The 24,102-nt window shown below is 36.1% G+C and overlaps 2 protein-coding genes across 4 annotated transcripts; one reads left to right on the top strand and one right to left on the bottom strand.

Moving 5' to 3' along the window:
- Positions 1 to 610: 610 nt before the first annotated feature.
- LOC103970148 (uncharacterized) lies at positions 611 to 7,194 on the bottom strand. Of its 2 annotated transcripts, XM_065133049.1 has the most exons (8): positions 6,926 to 7,194; positions 4,142 to 4,188; positions 3,559 to 3,618; positions 2,804 to 2,945; positions 2,453 to 2,609; positions 2,086 to 2,215; positions 1,503 to 1,679; positions 611 to 1,222 (listed from the first exon to the last, which is right to left on the bottom strand). In XM_065133049.1, the coding sequence occupies exons 1-8, from the start codon at positions 7,152 to 7,154 to the stop codon at positions 1,064 to 1,066; spliced, it is 1,101 nt and encodes a 366-aa protein (XP_064989121.1). In that variant the 5' UTR covers positions 7,155 to 7,194; the 3' UTR covers positions 611 to 1,063. The 2 variants fall into 2 exon arrangements, with proteins under 2 accessions (XP_064989121.1, XP_009382085.2); XM_009383810.3 differs by lacking the exon at positions 3,559 to 3,618 and having other exon boundaries at positions 6,926 to 7,192.
- An 826-nt stretch (positions 7,195 to 8,020) lies between these two features.
- LOC135626421 (protein NUCLEOLAR COMPLEX ASSOCIATED 4-like) lies at positions 8,021 to 23,386 on the top strand. 2 transcript variants are annotated; one of them, XM_065131679.1, is made up of 15 exons: positions 8,021 to 8,476; positions 8,561 to 8,653; positions 9,862 to 9,935; positions 13,663 to 13,724; positions 13,819 to 13,867; positions 14,677 to 14,777; positions 15,898 to 15,983; positions 18,039 to 18,140; positions 19,489 to 19,547; positions 19,642 to 19,816; positions 20,822 to 20,995; positions 21,229 to 21,388; positions 22,143 to 22,200; positions 22,277 to 22,382; positions 22,918 to 23,386. In XM_065131679.1, the coding sequence occupies exons 1-15, from the start codon at positions 8,063 to 8,065 to the stop codon at positions 23,068 to 23,070; spliced, it is 1,866 nt and encodes a 621-aa protein (XP_064987751.1). In that variant the 5' UTR covers positions 8,021 to 8,062; the 3' UTR covers positions 23,071 to 23,386. The 2 variants fall into 2 exon arrangements, with proteins under 2 accessions (XP_064987751.1, XP_064987752.1); XM_065131680.1 differs by having other exon boundaries at positions 13,663 to 13,712.
- The last annotated feature ends 716 nt before the right edge of the window (positions 23,387 to 24,102 follow it).

Consider the following 24,102-nt stretch of genomic DNA (forward strand, 5'->3'; position numbering starts at 1 on the left):
TGACAAAGCTTGCGTGTTCAGTACAGGGTAGACCGGGAACATGTGGTTGTGGCTCAGTACACTCTTCAGAATGCCATACTATCACACACCGAGTAGTGGCAGCTTACTTTTCTGAAAAGAAACTGAATCAACGTTGGAATCTATCAAAATAGTGGATTACCATATTCACCACCACTCCAACCACCATCCAATTCTTGCAACCAGTCAACAACATGCATGCCAGATTGTTGTTCCTGCTGACATCATGCACGGTGATGGAACATCAAAATTCAACAGCTATTTCATGGTGTTACAATGTTAAGAATCATGAGGATCACTTTTCTGGAACGAGAAGAGTGGAATGGATGATTCGAAGTGAGATGTTTCTCATGCATGCTTTGGGCGAACTAATAATCTCGACTGCAAGAGAAAAGAATCGGTAAAGCAAAGCAATGTTTGTAGTTCTTGTGAGCCACAGTTCAAAGTAGGTCTGCTAGTGTACAAAGATACAAAGAAGCCCTGCAATCATGAACAAAATCATCTATCAATTTCCTCACAATTGGAATTGCTCAAAAGAGGTTGGTTTTCCAACTTCTTAAAATGCCTGTTAAGCAATGACATTCTGAGCGAGTCCAAAAACTCATCATTGGTCATTGCTGATTATGTTTCATAGTAAACAAACGGCGTTCATCCCGAGTTTAACATCGGCCTTGCTGTTCTCGACCATTCATATTCAAGAGTCCGTAAGAGTTCACCATTGAGCAAACAAAAAAAATGTTTCAGGATGCCGAAACTAAAAAAAATAACATTTACAGTACAACAGTCACATGAAAAACACTTTTTGGTCGATAATGAAAAAAGTTGTAAGGTACCATCACTGCTGCTGGCTTCTTTTGTCCTTAGCCATGTTGGGTGTTCTAGCAACCGTAGATCAACATAAGATGGCATGATCTATTGTCCAATTTCTTCTGGATATAGGAAATCATGGACAAGGAGCAATGGTAAACACCACTAGCATGACCAGGGATGGTAGTGCCCTTGTGTTGGTGGAGAGCACTGAACAGCAGCAGCAGATGTCTTGCATTTAAACATTTCTCGTTGTAACATTTATATCAGCAACAAGAGACTTGACGCAGAGCCGAGGCTTGGTGGTGACAATTTCTAGTGGAAGAACAGATACTCCAACCACTAATGATCCAAATGGAACCCCTGAAATGGGTAATAGTTCTACAAGCACAGCCACCTGCAGATAGTGAAAAACATCATGAATTATTTACTGATAACATGCATAATGATAAAGGTCTACTACAGCATGACAATTCATTTGTATACAAATGAATGAGCATGATAATGGAAGGAAAAAGTAGGATCCTTGCAGATGAGCCCACAGGCTTGCAATACTTGTCAGAAACGGGATATAGCATTTGCCACCTTCATTCTTCCATTTCAATTAGAAAATATTACAAGTATTTTTACTAGTTCTACTTCAAAAATGCATAGCAGTAAAATTTAGAGAACAATACCTCGGGAGACCTAAGATCGACTACTGAATTTTTTGCAACAGCTTTAACTGCCCCCGCTACAACTTTGAAACATGCTTCACGATCCAACAAAGTTGATCCCACTGAGCCCTTATTAGTATGTTTCTGTGACTTCATCTCTGTCTCATCAATGCCTCTTCTGTTATATCCAACTGCAAACTAGTGCAGGAACTAAATTAATATAAACCAGTAAATCACATAGCATTTGACGACAGATGATTTCATCAAGATAAACTAGAGGTGGAATAGCTAGTCTTCGAGTAATGACTAAAAAGATGGTACTCAAAGACATCATAGAAGAATTGAGATTTCATCAAGATAAATTGAGAGTAACTGACAAAAAAGATGGTACTCAAAGGCATAATAGAAAAATTGAGATTTCATCAAGATAAATTGAGAGTAACGACTAAACAGATGGTGCTAAAAGGCATCATAGAAAAATTGAGATTTCATCAAAGATAAATTGAGATTGTGTACATCAAAATATTTTCATTATAGAAAAATCAGAAGCAGGAAGATTTCATGTAGAATTGATGAAATAAAATCAAGAAACAACTATAATAACCTTAATAGTTCGCTCAAGTTTCTCCTGATCTTTGCCCAAGTATTCTCGCATAAGTTTTGAAACAACTAATTGTAGATCCTTCTCCTCAAGGACACAAGTTTCTTGGATAGGAAAGATGCGATGGCACCAGCTGTTGGACAGAAAATATTACTAATTTCAAAAAATTATCTTAACCAAGAGATTAACCAACATCATCAAGCAGCAAGAAGAAAAGACGATAAAACCTCTAAGGTGTGCAATCCCCAGGTAATATAATAAGCAACAACTGTAGGAACATACTTGAGATAAATAGTACTAAAACACTTTCTTCTGATCAAGAAGGCCAAAAAGCACCTATAAACTCATGCTTGTAAGAAATGCAACTCACAGAGGAGGTTTCAGCTTTCCAGATCTCAAAAACTGAAATATATTTGATACTACACCAACCACGGGACAGGAAATATTGTTAGGAAAGGTGAACAGAAGCAAACCACTCCTTGTTAGCTTCATCAATGAAAGAATATTGCTCCCTTTGAGATCCTCACCTGTCTTGAACAACAGGCAATTAGCATCCTTTAATGCTTTAATCGATTAAAAGTAGCACATAAGAAGATTCACGACCACCTCTTCAAGACACAAATAAGGCATTATTATAATTGCTATTCACATGGAAATGTAGTTTTACTTTCTAGAAACATAAACTTCATTTGCAAAAGACCAATAAATTACTACTCCATACCAGAAGCCTCCAAAACACTATTGACTCCACTCTTTTCTTTGCTTTCAGCATTTTCAGGATCTACTCCTGCAGATAGTTTCCTTTTCTTGGCAGGAATCTCTGTACTGCAGGTCTCACTACTTCTTGATGTACAGCTAACAAACTGCAGAATACCACAAAGAATTTAAGCAAGGATGTAATACTGTTTCCACAAGAAATACAAGGCTAAAAACCATTTCAGATGAATGAAAAGCAATGTAAGCCTTTGTACCGGCAATCATCTAAGGAGATAGAAGCTGATCACAAACAAAAGAATATAAATAACCTAAATAATTGTATTACCAATTAATTGTTAATCAGAATACACAAAATAACAATGGGGAACAAACATGAGCACTTAACTATGTTTTACACAAATTACACAGGTTTTGATCCTCTCTTGCAGTTTATTTGGCAAAAAAACAAAAAAACCCTCACTATGTCTAACATCAAGCACAGCAGATTCTTCCCTTGCTCCCCCAACATTTTGCTTGAATCAGCCTTAACCAAATTTGAAAATGATTTAGACGTGCCGAGCTACATCATTGCTTATATATGGAAATAACACCTTCCTTTAACCTATTCTCAGATTGACAAAAGAAATAGCTCTATAATATCTAAAAGCAACCCAAGTTTATTTTCTCTTGTTTAAATGCAAGAAAAACTTACTTTTGACTAACACATAGAGCAAGCAAAAAGTCAGTTATCCTGGTCTAACTGGTCCCCATACAGCCTACCTGTACACCAGGCATTTCGATGCCCATCTGTGCCATATCAGCAAAGTTCAGCAGCTTCCCCTGTGATACTTATATGTTTAAGTCAATGGCATCCCGTTCAGTGCATACACGTTACAGTCTATCTTTACCAAACAATCATGTGATATCTTAAATTATCAGCAATGACTATTAGGTGAAATATATTTGTATAACATCTTCACAATTCACTGGAAAATGTGGACTATTGTTTCTTGTGCACACATAATTTAAACGTTTAAACTATTATGTAGCATCCGCAGATATATTTATACTGAATCTCCATGCAACTAATTTCATATGTATCTTGCACATCTTTTGTGTTCATCTAATGATGTTATAATAACCAATAGAAGTTCTTATCCATTGTTGCATAATTTAAGGCCAGCATTTCCAAAATTTATCTTGAGATGAATTAATCTTTATCTTCGTGCACTAAATATAAATACTACAAAACTTTCCACTTTTGAGATAACTGTTTATCCATATCTGCCAAGCAAGTATATCTCTTTCCAAAATTTATTCACTGCACAATGTGGGAAAATGCAAAGGCCAAACCCAAACTGACCTCTTCAAGAAGGGAAATGGCTTCCTTTGTGGCACTTTTCTCACGTTCTGGAAAAAAGATCACAATATTTGAGTTTACCAACTTCTAACAATAAGCATAAATGAGGAGAAGAAATTAAATATAAAGTAACATAGTAACTAGTTCAGCTTCAGCATATCCGCACATGCAGGACATTTGACTCATGGTTACATTACAACAACAGCATGAAGAAAGCCCGAGCATGGAAGGTCTTAACAAAATTATACAAATTCTTTGATGCTAACTAATAACAATGAAACTTCATCCAAAAGCACAATCAAGGGTAAGTTGAGATCTGACTTGTCTAAAACCTTGTCCAAACTATTCAACATATAACACCATAAGCTAACCCATCATCCATCACAAGTTCAAGGAACTTTTTGGATATTTAGCAATTTTGTAAGTTTTAATGGGGCTCTTTCAAATGTGGAAAATGCCATGGATCCTATTACAGAAGGTGACCAGTTGGAGCCCCGATAACCAAGGACCACAACTTGAGGTGATAGAGAACCATCTAGCTTTACAAAGGATTTCAAAAAAGTTTGTTCTAGACAAAAAAATCAACAAAAAGTCATCAATTAATTGGCCTAGATATTCTAGGAGTTGTGTTGAAAATTGAAAAGTCTTTTGATCTTTATAGAGACTCCTTTATTAAGTGCACTCATTTACTATTTAGGTATCCTAGAAGTCACATTTTGAATATCTAAAAGACATACCAATTCCCTAGGAGATTACTCTCGAGAATTATTATCTTCAATAATTGTACCAAGACTTCTAAACCCCTATAAATAATGGAGCTTGTCAAGGTATCAAACTTCATATTTGAATGAAAGGGAATTGCATCTTCTCTCTTCTAGTCTTGTTCTCCTCTCTAATCTCTAATCTCATTCCCCTCTTTTTCTCCTCTTTATTATCTCACACTTCTCTTTCTCTCTACTTCCCTGCTCTATTCTACATCATGAGGTCATGCCACCTCCATAACTACATCAAACCACCCATACCATTGTACCTTCAGTACACTTAACAGACTACCATTATTCCTTCTTTAACAACTTAAATTCAATAATTAATCCTAACTCAATGTGTTAGCAGGACAAACAGGATGAAACAAATGTTCTCGAGAAGAATAGAGCATGGAACCTTGTGTCTTTACCTAATAGAAAGAATCTTATCGGGATTAAGTGAACTTACTTCATAGAATTGAGATCTGATAGGTCGCTTAGTAGATATCAAGCATGATTGGCTGCTCAGGGATATAAACTCTACTATGGATTGGATTGTGATGACACCCTACCATTCAAGTATTGTTAGCACTTTCCTCCTATAATAACCCAGGCATATATCAATTGGATGTGAAGAATGCATTCTTACGTGGTGAGTTAATGGAAGAGGGTTAAATTTCTTTTGCCTCCACACTGCCAGATTTCATAACAAAATCTAGATTGAAACCTCAGAAAATGCTCTATATGGCCACAGACAAGCTTATAAAACATCGTTCGAAAGGCTGTTTCATGCAATAGATTTCTGCAAACTTTCAGCAAAGTCAGCATGATCCATCTCTTTGTGCATCAGCCTAGTCAAGGAACTGCAGTACTATTATATGTTCATGACATACTTATTAGACAAATTGGTTGTTAATCCTACTTAATATCGCCAATTAATTGAAGGTCTAGTATTGCCAAATGTTAACAGGATGAAAAGTAAGCCTCTTGTTAATCCTACTAAAATGTTGCCACTTGGTTGAAGGTCTAGTATTTCTCACCATGGCAGCCAGATATTGACTATGCTGTTCACATTGTACATCAATTTGTTATTCTAGACAACAAAATTCAACAGTTGTAAAAGGAACCAGTGGTCTATCTTTGTTTTATCCATGTTCGTATTCTTGAGTTGATTGGATATTCTGATACTAATTATGCAGGATGTCCACACATAGGTAAACCAACAATAGAAGTATTATGTTTTTTAAAGCCTTTGATGTCATGGAGATGCAGGAGATAGTTTAGTGTGCCTTAGTGTTGAAGCCAAATGTTCCTCTGTCTTGGTGTCCCCATGTCACTCTGACCCTTCTATATGTGGATGATGCAAATGCAACACATATTGCGCCAAATCCAGTATTTCATGAGAACACAAAGCAAATATCAAATTTGATCATTGCCACATTAAGGAACATGTTCTTAAAGGCCACAGTTTCCTTTCTTATATATCTTCTACTCTTGAGATTGCTAACAAAATTTACTAAGCAGCATGACAAGGAGGCTGCAGGTTTTCTTGATGAGTATAAACCGATGCTTATGAATCCATATCAGTTCGAGAAGGAAAGAAACTTGTCTCAGTAGCTTTCTATGTTGTGCACTTATCTTCTTTGGCAAAATTGCTATTCTTTTATGGTCTATGTGGAAGAACCCCATGTATTTGGCTTTTGGGCATGTGGCCCCAGTTAATTTTACCAGAAAAAGATAGGTAATGCCTACCCTCCTCTTTTTACCCTAATGCTTGTTCCCTGGAATTTCTGGCTAAAGTTTAGACCATCAAAACCAACCATGTTGTCTTCTTGTTTCTACAAAAACAAAAACAAAAACAAGTAAAGACTTCTTCTTTGAAACAATTCAGATTCGAATTCTTCCATAGCATAGTAATTCCAATAAGGAAAACCTACAGCCAAATCCAAGAAGCGTCGAACTAAAAAATGCAAAACAAAACGTAGCCAAGGGTTCTGTCTCGCATAGTGGGCAAAAAACAGACACAAGATGGGAAAGGGCTCACTGATGGGGCAGGTGATGAGAAACCCGGAACGGGATTCGTGAAGAAGCGAGGAGGGGGCGGCGTAGTCGTAACGGGGGAGGTTGATCACCGCTGCGTGCTGCTCCCAAGGCGTCATGCCCTCCTCCGCCTTCCCACCGTGGGCAGACCCCGATGCGTCCTCTGCTCCCCCTATCTCGAAGCTCTCTTCTACTGCTTCTCTCGTCTCCTCCCCCGTCGCCATCGCCTTCATTTTTCTCCCCGCCTAAACCCTAAACGTCAGTTAGTCGGACGGTCTGCCCGATTTCTAGGGTCGATTGTGCCCGGATCCGCTAAGAGTTATATGCACCTGATATGAGGGAAAAAAAAAAAAATTTAAAGACAAATTTCCGTTACCCAAAAATAAAATAAAATAAATTATATATATATATATATATATATATATATAACCTTCTAAGGTTTTTTTAAGGTTTCATAAAATTTTTTGATGAAAAATAATACATAAAATAACATTAACTATGACAATATTCAATGAATAAAAGCAAAGGATCTTTTTTTCCTCTTCCAACTTCGCCTGTGCCTCTTTGAACAATTGTTCCTTAATAATTATTCCCTAATATCTGTCATTAATAATTGTTCCTTAATAATTATACATTACGTATTATATCTATTGTATATTATCTATTATATATGTATTGTATTTTTAAAATATATTTATTTTATAAACATAATTCTTGTAATATAAATTTATATTACATTTTTTTAATTTAAGCGTTCGAAAGATTTTTTTTACTAATTTTAAGTTGACTTTATGTCATTTAGCGATTTAAATAATTAATATATAATATAAAATATCTTTTTTTTTGTATTCCGTTTTATTAACATTGTTTTCTTTAACTTATATTTATTAATATATTTTTTAGTTAGTTAGATTACATATTTACTTTTTAGTTTTTAAATGGTTATCATTGTCGAAATTGGTAGATATTCTTATTAATTTTGATATTATATATATTTACTATATAAATTTTTTGAATTATGTTATATATTTTAAATTTTAAAAATATTTTTAATTAAACCCATGACCAAAGTGCTACTCAACTTTAAAACCCTAGAAACAGATTTCACCGAGTTAGAAGAGCCTCTTCCTCGCCCTCGGCCATGGCGTCTCCAGCCAAGAAACGGAAGCAACCCCAAGGGAATGAGGAGAGGAGGAAGAGGAGAAGCGGCGGAACCCTGGCCCTAGACGACCTCAAAGCCCTCGGCAACCAGCTCCTCTCTTCCCGCGCCCACATCAACAACCTCCCCGTCCTCCTCTCCTTCCTCTCTCCGTCTTCCCCCGTCGCCCTTGCCCTTGAATCCCTTATCTCTATCCAATCCTTCTTCGTTCCGCTCTTCCCTGAGATCCCTTCGTCGTTGTCCGTCCCTAACAAGCGATCCGAGGATCCCACCGATGATGGCAAAGAGAAGGACGTCGAGTTGGTTTTCAAGGACTGGCTCAGGGAGAGGTTCGGGGAGTTCTTGAATGGTCTTATTGAGATCACCGTCTCGGAGCAATCCGTCGATGCCCTCAGGGTAAGAATTCTTTGGATTGCATCAAGATAACTCTGAGGCGGCCAGGATGTTTCTTAATCCCTTCTTGTAACCGGATTATTTTAGGATGTCGCACTGGATGCGATTATGGATTTTGTCAAGCTGGGAAAGGACGGAAGATTCCACTCGGCTATTTATCATAGGTTTCTGCATAGAATTGTAAGATATTCTTTCAAATCTACAACACTCTTGCAAGTGGCCTTACCACACGATTATGGATTTCTGGATGTTTCTTGGAGCTCAGAATAAAAGAAGTTTTCTCAACTTGTTTGATAAGTTCCCAAATATCTGTTCTTACCATAATATTTTTATAATTCTCACTTGATTGGTTGGTCATTGTTAACTGCAGCTGTCATTCTATTGGTATAATTTATGGTATGGCCTAGACAAATAATCTGCTATGGAAATTGATGGAATAACTTTAATCTTATATTGTAAGCGGGATGAAAACTAGATGCAACTTCTGAATAAGCTTTGAAATCTCAAAATGGCATACTTCAATTTTTGTTTTCAAGATCCACCATAACTTCATTACTCATAACTGCTGACAATAAACAAAGTCAAACTTCTAGGTGTCAGTTTGGGCACCAGCAACATCTTATTTGGTTATATTTATTTATAATGGAGGCGGCACATTATGTGCTTCTGCTATTATCCATATGTAGCTCTACCAGCAAAAAAAATTATTTCTTTTCTGATTCCCTGCATCTTTCTACTTCTGAAAATTCTATTATGCTAATAATTCTTCATGGTTGCCAGTCATGGAAGTTTTAATAAGGTCTCTTAGGTTAACCATGTTCCATGTCTTATTTCCTCAATATGATAGTCTAAATACACCATTTCAGTACATTTAATCAGAATTATCAGATAAGTAAATCACAGTTTATCAGACTGGAATAATGTGATTGCTAATCCATCTATTACACTGTTGACCAAATGCAACTGATCTTGATGACTCTTCCTTGTTGATTTTATTTTCTTTTTATAATTTCATGAGAAGGCTTGATCTAAGGAAAATATTGGAACATTAGATACCCAACCATAAAAAAATCCTCAGCAGTTTGAATATAGCATGGATACACGGAGAGGACAAAGAAAGTTTCAAGACATTATGGTAGATCAGAATAACCTTTAATGGTGCATATGCCTCATTTTCATAACCTCATCAGATGTAGTGTAAATGTGCCCCTTAAAGTTTAAACCTGTTTTAGTTGACCTTTTGAAGTAATTGCTTGTTTATGTGAAGTAGTGTTTATTTGTTTCGACCTTCAGTTACCTTTTTAACTACATTACCACTTCATTTGCTTATAACATTTTAACAGTTTAGTTTGCATATTTAATTTTTTAGTATTTATATTTTTATGCAGGTCCGTGCTACATCTGCTGTTGATCCTTTGTTAGACTTGCTCGGACCAAAGTATTTCAAGTACATAGATGTTCGGTATGGGATACCTTGATAATTATTGCCTAAAAGATCATATACAACAAGTTTGCATAAGTTAAAATGCATATTGAAGTTTCAAGGTCGTTTACTAATTGATTATTATGGATTCGGTATGTATAAAGCATGTTGATCCCATCTTATTGTTCAAGTGCATGTGCAACTCTGTCTCAAACAATGGATTTGTTTATTGTGTCATGGCACCATGATCACATTTGTTATATTTATGAAACATGACATTCTGGAGAGCAGTGATTTAAAAAGGCGCTCACTTAGGCGCTCGGGCGAGGCGAGGCGAGGCCTGAGCACCTCGCTTCATTTCCAGGCGGCGCACTTCAAAGAGGCGCCGTCTAGGTGCTCGCCCGAGCCTAGGCGCCGGGCGCTTCGGGCGAGCGCCTGGGTTAAACCAAGCGACCGAACCAGCGGTTTATGTTTAGTTCGGTCTCCGGTGCTTTAGTTGGTTCAATCGAACCAACTAAAGCACCGATATCAGCACGACTTCCCCAACCCTAACCCTGCTCGTCATTCACGCTGCTCGCTGCTCCCGCTACCGTTGCCACTGTTACCGCTCGCCGCTGCCGCTGCTCGCTTTTACCACTGTCGCTGCCACTGTCGCCGCTCGTCGCTCTCGCTCCCGTTGCTCATTGCTGTCACTGCCTCTGTCGCCGCTCGTCGCTCTCGCTGTCACTGCCACTGTCATCGCTTGCCGTTGCCGCTACCGCTGCCGCTCCCGCTTTTCTCAACACCCTCGGTCTTCCCTTACACTCTTCTCTTCTCTTTCGCTTCTCTTTCGAAATCGAAAGTATACTGTTAACAGTATACAATATATTGTTAAAAGTATACAGTATATTGTTATATTGTATACTGTTAATAGTATACAATATACGGTTAACTGTATATAGTATAACACTATTATTTTGATTTTAATACTATTAATTTTAATATTATTAATTTTTAGCGCCTCACTTAACTCGGGCGAGCGTCTAGCCCCTCGGGCGTTTTTGGATCGTGGCGCCTTTTGGCGCCTAGCACTTTTTAAATCACTGCTGGAGAGTTGTTACGTAGACCAAATTTGGCTTGTGTAAGGCATTATGAAACATGCCCATATTGTGTCATGGCATTCAAATGTGATATTTATGAAACATTCAGCTTATTTGGCTTGTGTAAGGCATGAAATAGCCTTGATGGTGCAAATTTAAAGTTGAGTGAATTGATGAATACTATTAAGGAAAATTTAATGATCTACATTACGTAGTGGACTTTGAGGTATTATGGTAAGTTTTATTTTTTTTGTGATTTTAGAAAGGATTTTAGTTAACGTGACCATTCGGTTGACATAAGATTTTACATAGTTGCAGCTTGCAACTAGAGTTTGACTTAGATTTTACATGGTAAGGTGGTATGCCCACTAGGCCTAGCAATATATGCAATATATTTACTTGGCTATTTATTGGCATGGCTAGCATGGTATGACATGCATAGCTTGTCAGATTGACAATCTATTGGCACATAGATCATTGTAAACTAATGTTGTTTGCTCGCTTAGGCGCTCGGGTGAGGCGAGGCCCGAGCACCTCAAGGAGTGTAGTGCTATTAATCAGGCTTAATAGCGTGACTTGGGTGCGCACCTGAGCTCGAGCATTGGGTGGGTCAAGCGTGCGCCTGAGATGAATCAAGTTGGGTGGGTTCATATCACACTTGATTGGGTTCAGTTGATTGGGATTCAATTGGTTTAACTGAACCAACTAACAGTTTACCCAAACCAAAGCTACTTGTAACCCCCCCCCGCCCAATCCTTGACGTCTCCTCTCGTTGGAAAAACCTAAGCATCCGTCCCAATTGCATGGAAGGCAGCCGACGATAGAACTATCCTCTTGCATGCAGGTGTTCTGTGACCAAACAATCAACGATGATTGACTTTCTCCCATCATGGTAGTGCCTTCCCTCTTGGCAGACCAAAGTGATGGTGCCTTCCCCCAACAATGCCTTCTCCTAGCGACTGATGGTGCGTTCCCTTGTAGCTCTCTCTCCCTCTCTCCAATGGTACAGCGCCCCCCCTACCCCCTCTTCTCCTCACTTTCTCTTTCCCTCTTCCCTGCAATTCAGCTCCCCATCCCCCTCTCTTCTCCACCATGGCTCTCTGCACCTTCCTCTCTCCCCTCTCCTCTGTCTCTCTCTTTCTGTTGGCAGCCCCCTCTGCCTCTCTTTCTTTTGGTAGCTGTCTCTGCCTCTCTCTCCCCCAACAGCCCCCCCTTGCCTCTCTCTTTTTCTTGGCAGTGCCCCGAACTCCCCGCCCCCTCCTTTGTCCCCTAATGCCGTTTGCCCTTGCCACTTGCTACTGTTAGCCTCCATGCTTCCCCCTGCTGTGAGGCCCTATCCCTGCCTTCTCCTGTATTCTTCTACTCCCTGCCAACCTCCACTTGTTCTCAGCCTCTCCCCTGCTGAATTATGTTAATTCTGGTCAATAATAGTTTATAAATTTTGTTAATTACTGAATTTATCACTGTTAGAATTTTCAATTGTCACTCTAGTTTAGCATTGTGAATTTTGAATTATGGTAATTCTACTTTTTTTTGTAATATTTGTTATTAGATTTGGACAATTTAGTAATTTTGCTTTCTAGTTGGTTAAATGAATGTAATTCGATGTATGAATGGTGATATTTTGAATATAAAATGATATGGAACTCATGGATTGTCTTAATTTTATTTTAATGCTTGTATTTCTCCCTATTTTCTTTTATAATTTTTATATTGGTGAGGCGCCTAGTACCTTTGATAACACTGGTGTAAATGAGATGGATACCTAGTACATCGAGTGGTACAAATCCTGTGATGGGCAGTAACTTTTTTGTTTTCCGCCTTCTTTAAAAATTTCACACACCCGATATGTAACAGTGTACTGACACACATATCGGTGTACCGACACACAATATGGCATGGACTCAGACCAGTCCACGCTAGGATCGGTATCATTCGGTATTCGAAACTAAAAATCTAGCTTGGCACTGAATGTTATGTGCCTGTTGCCACAACGATCCCTGGTGAAGCTGTGATCTTTTTTTCTTGTTTTGTTTTTGGTTATTTTTTTGTGTCATGGAGAGACCTTTGGTGATTAGCTTTAGGTTATGATATGTATTAAACAATTATTACCCTCTTCTGTATGTTACTTTAAGAAGTCAACTCTTGTACGCACCCTCAATCTCCTGGATGAATGTCTTCAATGTTATAACAAAGAAGGGATGCTTATTTTTTTATTTCCTTTCTATTATTTGTTTGAAAATTTTGGGTCTGTATTAATGTTTTGGTGCTGCTGGAAATCTACAAAGTCAGAAAAAAAGGATAGTTAAGGTTAATATAAATATTAAAGCACTTTAACAATCGGGAACCTTTCTATTCATTTCAAGTTTCAAATTTTGCTGCCAATAAATAGTATCTTTTTTTTATGGCATTTGAAGTTTTAGCTTATTGTTAGTTAGTGCTTTTAATTGATTATCTTTAAAATTGTTATACTGAATTTGTATGACATGCTTCAGGTTCTCTTGTTTAAGTAATGAAGTCGTACTACCTCACCTGTTACCACATTTTCTTCTATTTTGTTCTTGTTCTTTTCATCATCAGCCCAATGACAGACCAAACTGACATATGCATTTATGCATGAGTAACTCACATGTGGACGTTGCTTTGAGGCCCTTTTGAGTTTCTCAGGTTCTCTATTTTTCATGCAGGTATTTTACCTATACAAGTATGGACAAGATTATCAAAAGTTTCGAATCAAGTAATACCAACGGTTATTATTGAAGTTGCAATTGTGTTTCTTAAGAAAGTTCACACCTATTTGTACTGACATTTTGCTGTTGTTTACGTTAATATTTTTTCTACAGAAATTGGAAAAGCTACTTTGCACAGCGATGAAGACAGCTCTAAACTAAGGTGGGATTTAAATTTCATAAGGGATATGTTTTATGGTCTTTTATTTGTTGAGCTCATATATCTTTGATTTCGTCTATATATATATATATATATATATATATATATATATATATATATATATATATATATATATATATGGCAGTTAGTGCTACGAAATCAGTAGCAAATTTAGCTATAGAATTCTGTACCATAGTTTGGCTTCATTATAGTTGCCTGCTTGTGGGAGTCGTGCAAAAAAAATGCTATTTGGCTCATTGTCTAAGCTGGTTTTGCTTATGCTTAGTGATTAAATCTGTTATATATATACCGTCCGGTACAGGCAGTATTATTCAAAATTGAAGACCTTGATTTTAAATATACTGAATAGTGTTCCAGCTCCCATTTTACATGCTGGCTGTATGGATATACCCCCTTGAATGGATTTTATGATGGATAACTATGTTCAATCTTAACTTTCGTAGATTTCTGAAGATTGCACAATCAAAGTATGGCTTGTTGGTATTTTCTTTTTATCATGTTATTGAATTATTGACTGTCAAATTAAATTAGGAAATGATATTGTTCCTGTATCCCATTCCATAATAATTTTTCCAATGAAGCATTTATGTGAAGTTTATATTTTTGAGGCATGTGAATCACAACTTTGCAAAATCTTAACTGTCTTCTTTTATCAAATCACAGTTTTATATTACTTCACATCTGGAGATTTGTTTTTCTACCTTTCATCTTACTCTTATTTTCTGATCAATGGCATTTTCAGAAATTGTCTCAGTTCATGATATCCTTATTTTGCTCTTGCTACTTTGCAGTAGTATGGAGTTTCCTGTTCGCATAATGTACAATATTTTGTCCCGTTGCCCTCCTTCAGAAGCTGAGAAAGAACAAAGTTCTGAAATGTGGAGTCAATTGGGTAATCATATACTTTCTTTGTAATCATATACTGCTTTTGTAATCACATATACTTTCTTTGTAATCATACACTTCTTTGTAGGCACGGACTTGATTAAAAGATAAAGTAGATATTTCTCTTCTTCAATGAGAACACATTATTTTGTCCTGTTGCCTTCCTTTAGAAGCTGAGAAAGAAAAAGTTATAAAATGTGGAGTCCATTGGGTAGTCATATACTTTCTTTGTAATCATTCCCTTCTTTGTAGGCACGGACTTGATTAAAGATAAACGAGATATTTCTCTTCAATGAGAACGCATGTTATTTTGCCATCATGGTTATGTTTCCTCGCAATTATTTCTTTCTGTAGAAGATATTTTTTATGCTGAAAACTCAGGTTTTTTTGTCTGTGTCAAAGGGTTTTTTTCTTTGGTGTTTCTTAGGAGCATTGGTAACTGCTAGTATTTTCTGGCACTAATTGAAAACTGAATTTTGATATATAGACAATGTGCATATTCTGTGTGCAAATATGCATTTATCTGTTACTTTTTAAATCAATATTGTTGAATAAAAGATGTCAATTTATAATTTCTCTTCTTTTCGTTGATCTGCTTGACTATGTTGTTCTGAAACCAGTTTTTTGTTCTAGAAGAAAACCTACTTGATTTCATTTTATAATTACTGGTGCGTCTTTTTGATTCATGGTATGATAAAATTTTGTTATTTTCTAAAAAAATGTTGGAATGTTGAATATTCCTTGCATATAGAGCGTCACAGTGTAAGTTCTAGTTCAAAAGAGCTATATGATCCACATATTTGCATACTTCAAAGAAAGCCAATGAATGCATAAGCTGAAAATGTATCAATAAATTATCTTCTGCAGAAGGTTGCCTTCCTGTTTAGTAGTGTAAATAATAAAGAACTGTAGGCAGTAGGTTTGGATCGGTGTGGTGTTTTAACTATCCAACAGCAAATATCTTCTATTATGAAGTCTAAGTTTTACTATTTAGCTTCTAGGGGAATTCTATCATTTTAAAAGCATTATCTTATCATCTATGTGTGCTGGTCAAGTGATTGCTCATAAATCCTTCAGTATCTTTCTGCAAAAGGATTGGCATCACTCAATTTTCAACATTACTGTAGGTATCTCATCCAAAGTAGGGAAGTTGTCTTCTAATGATCCGGTTTCAGAGGCAGAACCAGAAAACACGAGGAAAGTTGACACTGATGTAAGTTTTTTGTATATATATTTTCCTACTTTGCCATATTGTATACACGGGTGTGCATTGTTTGTGCGTGATAAAAGGAACAAAAAGAGGAGTTTGGTAGAAAAGAATTGTGGTAGTACGCTTCCATGTAATATTTTTGTAAAAATGCCAGTTCATTTCATGATGCATGTATTACTAATTTTTGCATTGCTATGCTCTGATATGTACATTTAACTTTCATTGTCATAGTACCATGTTTAAGAGTAAATTCCAAAATTTTCTAAATATGATTAGATTTAGCTTAAATATTCTTGTAGGTACACCAATTGTCAAAACATGCACCATCTCAATACTCATGATGATTCTTCTGCAAATTTGAAAATTACAAATCTTCTACTAATCATCAAATCAGTGCTTTTTGTCCTATTTGTTCTCTCTTTCCATGACCTTTCATTTTTTGACTTGGGAAATAAGTCAGCAGTAATATTTACATTTTCTTTTGGACAACAGAATTCTTTCTGGCCATTTTCTTTCTAAAACATGACAACAGCAGCACAATGTGCTGTTCTGTTGATTATAGCGGCCCCATTCTGTCTGTAATGTACTGTAAATCAAAGTGCATCATCAAGCTCTGTAGAGCGGTATTGTGCTGTCTTTATTGCATTCCTCTCTCGAAGTTCTGAAGCAGTCTAATCTGCTCCCAAAGCAATTAATATTAGGTTATGAAGGGCATGGTTCACTCTAGTATTTTTGATCAGGAATGTACCATTGCTAGTTTGGGAACCTGGCTTGGTAGGGATTGACTTTTTTCTAGATCTCTTAGTTAGAATGAAGTACTCGCTTGAAATGTGGAGCACATCTTTACACACACATACATGGACATGTATCTATATGTATTTATGTACATGTTCTGTTCTGTAAGCTCTGAAGCAGTCTAATAAGAAGTGTTCAAGAATAGGTTACATGGAGCTTGTCTCGCTCTAGTACATAGAATCAGAGCAGAAACTGACTCGCTCTAGCACCTCGGGCATTTTAAACCCTTGGCTCCTAATGCCCTTGACAACAGTGAGTTCAGTAGGGGTAGATCATTTTTAGATCTCAGTACGTTGATAAAAAAATGTGTAACACAACACATGCATATTATATGCCTGTGCATGTGTATACATGATATCATATGAATGAAAGTACTAGCAAACTATTGTATATCTGTATGTTCTTTTTTGTCTCTTTATTTTGTCTAGGCTTCTAGAATATTGCCATTTTCATCCAGATTGTCGTTGACTCATGATCTGACACAATCACTGCTTCATCAGCATTTTCTGTGATATTATGACCCCCTGTTAATATCTCACTTGGGAGATGCAGAATGGTTCACTCTAGGGTCATTGATTTAGTGGCCTTTTTCTTGTCACCACCTCATTGAGGTATCATGATGCTCAGAAACTTTGCCTTCAGTGTTTTGGTCATGTCAGCTGAGTCTTGTTTCATGCATTGGGCAGCATGCTGCTCCTAACTCATGGCAGTTTCTGATATCTATAATTACTTCAAGCTACTACCTATCCTGATGATTACATGCATATGGAATACCTTCTGTATTGATCATACAAATTAAGCTTTCATAATATTTGACTATTGATTTTCTGTAAGCTGATGAAATACAAAGTTTCCTCTTTGTTCTAATACTTGCTAAATCAGAAAATAATTTGCATTTTCACACACGGTGCTGATCCACATTGGCCTTGGCTTTACCTGTTCGAGATGTGATATGCTGGTCCTTGTGGTGGTACCAAGGACAATACGAGTATGGAGGGAGAGTTGCGTAGGAAACATCTTTTCGGTAGTCATTAAAATTTTGTTGTCCCATCTAATTAAGACATCTCTCTTGCAACTTAATAAGTTTATGATAATGTATATTAAATGCTAATAATTATCTGCCAACCAATTAAAACATGAAATAGTGAGATGTAGGAATGAGTTAATTTCTATTGTACTTGTATTATATGCTTCAGCTTGAAGAGAATGGTCATCCTACATGTATGAAGTAATTTGGCATCATCTTTTTTGCCACTTCTGCAGGTTTCATCTTCAAGCCACATAACCAAAAAGATCAAGTTAAAGTTTGCCAAAGCTTGGATTTCCTTTCTCAAATTACCACTTCCTGTTGATGTGTACAAGGAGGTAATTATTGTTACAAGGTTACTAGGTTCTATTTTTTTTTCCATTTTTCTCTGTTGATTTTAGATTTTGCTTTGATCTCATTCCTTGATATCTGGCTGGCTTTACGAAATTCCAACTTAAAAAATTTATGAGTTTGCTTCTTTTGCATTCTCTAAGTGAGCAAAGGCAGCATCATTCTTCAGGGATTATTTCAACTTTCTTAGGAAAGACATATAAGAAATAATTTTGCGCCTTATGCGGTGCAGTGCATCAACATGAATTGTCTTTTTGGCAATACAATTCTTGACAATGTTACAGCTATGAGAAAGAAGACACTTGATTATTAGTAGTGGCTTTGATGTATGGTGGTGGCTGGTGAGATACTTTCAGTGACCACAGTGGTCATCATGGTGGTAGTAAGAAGTTTTGTCTTATGTTGGTGGCAAGTGCAATTGCCACCATAAAGTAATGGTAGCTGGAAATAGGGAACTGGAAGGTGGTGGAAGGTGATACAGGCAAAGGGCATTCTCAGTTTTAGGGTAATGATTACCAACTTGTTAGCGATAAATTTAGGGTATGAAAAACTGGAAAAATAAATAACATAAATATTAGAAATAATAGGTAAATGCAACATGGTTGAGAAGATTCTTAACCTTTGTCTTTGCTTTCTTGATTATGTAGCAAAATCTAGAAACAAAACTCCACCTCCAAAAAGCATGCACACATCTAAACAAGAGAGGAAATTTATGCCAACCCACACGTAGACACCATAGCTGACCCTTTGTTTGTGACGTGTCCTTTAAAACTTTTATTCTTATACCTAAGATACCATTAGTTGTGAAGAATTTTGATTCATGCCTAACAATGTTGCACAAACAAAAATTTAAGTTTTGCAGGAGATAGAGTTACTTCAAATTTTATGGAGCTATGTCCTAGAAAATCTTGTAGGCATAAGCATTTGTAAATTACTGGCACAATAATTGATTATTTTGGATCCATAATATTTTTTTTTATATCCTTTTCTTAACACATTATCAATTTATCCTTGAGGAGACAATCTATTTAATTTTGCATCTGGGCTAAGGCTGCAACACCCTGCACTGGCTTGAGTTCTCTGCACCAATTTTCTTTTTGACTCTGCTTTTGCAACTTGCAGCACACATGGTTTTTGACTGCTAGTTCTTAGACTTGTAATACGTTTTAGTATTGGTTTATTGGTGTTTCATTTTGCTCTGTGTTTTTAATTATCCGAATAATTGCTTCTGAATATCTGGTGCAGTTTTCTTTAATTTATAATTATTTTTATACTCAGATGTTATGCAACTAATATTTTCTGATTGTCTCACCAATATGCATTCTTCTTATTCAGGTTCTTGCTTCAATCCATCAGACCATTATTCCATATTTAGCAAACCCTTCCATCCTTTGGTAAGACTTTCTAAATTACTCAACTTTTTGTTGAATATTAATGCTCTTACGGACTCCTGGGAAGCCTGACATATCATCTTGCAATGATTTTCAGTGATTTTTTAACTAGGTCATATGACATTGGAGGTGTAGTTAGTGTAATGGCACTTAATGGCCTTTTCATCCTCATGACACAACATGGTTTGGAGTATCCCAAATTTTATGAAAAACTTTATGCATTGTTGACCCCAGCGATTTTCATGGCAAAACATCGAGCAGGGTTTTTCCAAGTAAGTTTTGTAACATCCATAAAGTTACTATGTTGATTTTCTGTTACGTGATAATAACTGTTTCGTGTTAATTTTAGGAAAGTAATCCTTTTATCAGGCTAGGGTTCTTCACTAAGCTATGAGATGTTTGCCCATTAACAAATAGTTACCTTCTTTTAAAAGCATTCCACATGTTGGCGTAGTTTGAAATGTTAAACTCCATCATTCTTTTATGCAACCTTGTTAATATTTGCTACATTACTCTGTAACCTTAAATGAGAAATATGGTTGATGTCATTCTTTTCCAAAGATGTTAAAAAGTAATGTTGTGTTTCCCAAGCTTGGACCAGGAAAAATAATGAATTAAATGACCTTTATTTAACTCACATAATGGAATGACCCTTGCTGAAAGATGGAAAAATCCATATGGTTGAAGCAAAATACTTCGTTTTAGTTCATTGGACTCACAAGTAACAGTGGTCTCTGTCATTGTCATTGCGAATTATTTTCTTGGCAGTGATCCCTGTATAAACCTACCATGTTTTTTTTTCTTCTGCCAAATTAGCAATGCTGCAATCATATATCACTAAGAGCATGAAACAAGTACAATTGAGAAGAAAGAGTAGAAGAAAGAAAGACAAAAAGAAGGAACAGAAAAGAGAATCTAGGAAGAACTGTCTTAAAAAACTAACATTATTTAACTTCTTAATCATTTCATGATGTCACCAAAATCTGGGAAGTCAAACTGCCAGAAGACATTCTGAACCATTCTAATGGAGCGCTTTTGCAACCACATATGTAGAATAATTTTGTATATTTTAAACAGTCTTGTAACGAATTTCCTAGAAGTACACTTGTGGATTTTAACCACATAATAAAATAATTTTTATTATTGATAAAAAAAGGTTTGTTGCTCCTGCTAGACTTTTAGAACTGAACTTGAGGATCTAAAGATTGTTGGTCTGAAAGAAAAAACCATCTCATGATGAATATTTTTGCTGACATTGGAAATATTATGTCTTGTAGCTCCTGGATACCTGTTTAAAATCATCGTATCTTCCAGCATATCTTGCTGCTACATTTGCCAAGAAATTGAGTAGACTGGCTCTCGCAGTACCACCATCTGGAGCGCTTATTATTATTGCTGTAATTCACAATTTATTGCGGAGGCATCCAGCAATTAATTTTTTAGTTCATCAGGTTCTCCCTTCACTGACTTCCCTCCAGCATGGACATTTTTTACTCAAATTGCTTGTACATTAATATAAATGATTGCACAAGTCTGGATTTTTAAGGTAGTCTAACTGCAACTTCTTTATGTTTGAGTCTGAATTTCGTATCCTAATCATAATATAAGATCATGAATACTGTAGTTCATTTTTGAAGTTGTGCAAATGCTGTGATTCTTATTGTACTTTTGGTCTCTCATGCAGCCAATTGGTGATGAAAATGACAGAGGTACTTCTGTGGAAGATAATAGATCTGGTGAGGATGCAAGGGAATCAGACAATGGGAACATCAATCTGAGCACAAAGCTTGGCACTGATCCATTTAACATTCAAGAGTGTGACCCTGCTAAGTCGAATGCCATGCGTAAGTTTCTTCATAATGAATAGTGACATTACTATTTTTGCAGCATTTAAAATGGATAGACTAATTATTTAAGGATATAAAGCGAGGTTCACCAGAAGTATTGCTTATTTTAGCAAATCTGATAGCTATTATCTTTTTTTTATTTTGCCCAAATCATATTCTTCTAAACATAGAGATAAGGTCCAATAAATAACAGTGCTAAGGATGTTACTCTTAACAGATGATGGGTTATGGTGATGATTACAATCACCTTGTTAACATTAATGCTGATGAATTTGATATATTATTAAGAAACTGTGAAAGTCATTTATCTCCTTCCATTTGTGGCAAATCTTTATCTTTTGTAGATTGAAAAGAATGCTTTCCATCCTTCTGTGAATCAGATTTTTTATTCTTTTTTAAATATAAAAAAATTGTGGAAGGCAACTTGAGGCTTCTTGTATGTTCAATTATAGAGGGGAAGAAGGGATAGTTTCTTATTGTTCTGTTCCTGCAGAGGGAGGACAGAAGATAAGTAGTTAGGTGATGCAAGAAGAGAAGTGTAACCTCAAAGGTTTATTTTTTTTGGAAATAGGTTCTTATTCCTCAACAACAAGTTGATCTTGAAACTATTTACTGTTGGGAGGGTTTGATTTGGCATTTTTTTGAACCATCACTTATTAACATAGCATGGATCCGTTGGTGTCCACTGAGGGACAAGCATTCTGTTTGAATCAAATCTGTGCCTGATGGGTCCTTTATTATGATGCTGCAGGAAGTTCTTTATGGGAAATTGAAACTCTCCGACATCATTACACCCCAGCTGTCTCCAGGTAGTGAAGTTTTTTCTCTATTGTGCTGCATCAATGTTTTCCACATCATAGTTTGAGATATTAATTTCATTATCAGATTTGTGGCTTCTCTTGAGAATGATCTCACAGTTAGAGCCAAAACATCCGAAGTAACTGTTGCAGATTTCAGTTCTGGGTCTTATGCCACAGTATTCAGAGAAGAGGTCAGCTTCCAGTCAAAACTATTTACTTTTTATTTCTCATATGTGGCTTTTACAATTGGAATATCGACTATTAGCCTTCTAATGATCCCACATCAGATGTGGGCCATGTAGAGCTGTTTATTGGTCATCATTTGACTATTTGTGTAGTGAACAGTCGACCTGGTGATAAAATGTTTACCAATGCATGGGCATTAATCAATCTCACATGCTGCCTTCTATGGTGATTTTATGATTATGTGGATCTCATGAGGACTTTTGGTTTTCATTGATAAAGATTGTGAGGCTGCCAATAGGTTGACATTGGATGCAGGATATATTGACTCTCTCTCTCTCTCTCTCTCTCTCTCTCTCTCTCTCTCTATATATATATATATATATATATATATATAAAGACATGTATTTTCCATTGGGTTATTACACATACTTTTATTCTGATTCGTGATAATTTGATGGTCGGTAAAACTACTGATGATTATTGTAACAACTTTTTGTTGTACATTGTCCAGCTGAAACAAACCAAAACAATTTCTTGCAGGTTCGGCGGCGGATAAAGCAGGTTCCGATTGCATTTTACAAAGTTATTCCATCCTCCCTATTTGACAACTCCGAATTTCCTGGCTGGACTTTCGGCAATCAGCAAAATGACAAGCAAGAACTGAATGCTAGACAAAATGAGGTTACAGTTTGACGAGCACTTACCTTGTGAATTGGACTTTGATTGACGAACAAAGGAATGGGTCAGATTTGGAGTTCTAACCGATTTTGACATGTGAATCAAGAGTTGTAACAGATCAGATATATTTTTATATCACTCGCTCCTTGCATCTTTGTAACGTAATTTACAGACCAAGTTTTCTCGTTGGATAATTTTTGACATGTTTCTTGTGCTACATTCAGCTGTTATTTGTGTGATGCTGAATGTAGGATACTGTTGATATGGGCATTTGTTATGGAGCTCTATAACCAGAAATGCTAAATTTATGGCCGTAGCCGTTACCCCATCACTGGAATATTCTTCCTGATTTCATCTATGCCCTCTTAATTTCAAGTGCATTTTATCGAAAAAAACTTCCTACTGGCTTAGACGGGATAGTGCTTCCATAATTGGCTTTTAATAGGGGTTTTTTATTTAAAATTTTGATAATATTTTTGAATCGAGTTGTTTCAAGCCATATCAAATCATAGGTTGGTTTGGCTCTTGAATTTTTCTCTCTGAGCATTGTTCTTTCTTTTGATATACTCTATCGATATATCAAAATTTTCATCGACATCCCATCATTTGGCACGATACTTGATTTTTTTGGTACGATGTTTGAACTTATAGCATGAAGTTTAATCTTTAGCACATTGATCAAACTTCTAGTTCAACATTTAATTTTTGATATGATATTTTTTCCAACATAACATCTAATTCTCCTATTTCGATAATTTACTGTATGTGATAGTATTTTATTAATCAATTCCAACATAACATCTATTCCAACATAACATAGCAAAGTATTTTTTATCTCAAAAGCATATTAATCAATAAACTTATCAATTGATTTCATCATCAAAATATGAGAGTCAACATCATTTTATTGAGTTTGATTATAATTTTAAATTATAAGAGATTAAAGATCTTACGTAAAAAGAGAGTATAAAAGTTATCTCCTCAGCCTTTAAATGGAAAAAGCTATAACAATGATAGTTGATTTTCACTCATTGAAAAAAAAGGGAT

The sequence above is a fragment of the Musa acuminata genome, chromosome BXJ2-11, assembly GCF_036884655.1.
Source record: "Musa acuminata AAA Group cultivar baxijiao chromosome BXJ2-11, Cavendish_Baxijiao_AAA, whole genome shotgun sequence".
Taxonomy (NCBI): domain Eukaryota; kingdom Viridiplantae; phylum Streptophyta; class Magnoliopsida; order Zingiberales; family Musaceae; genus Musa; species Musa acuminata.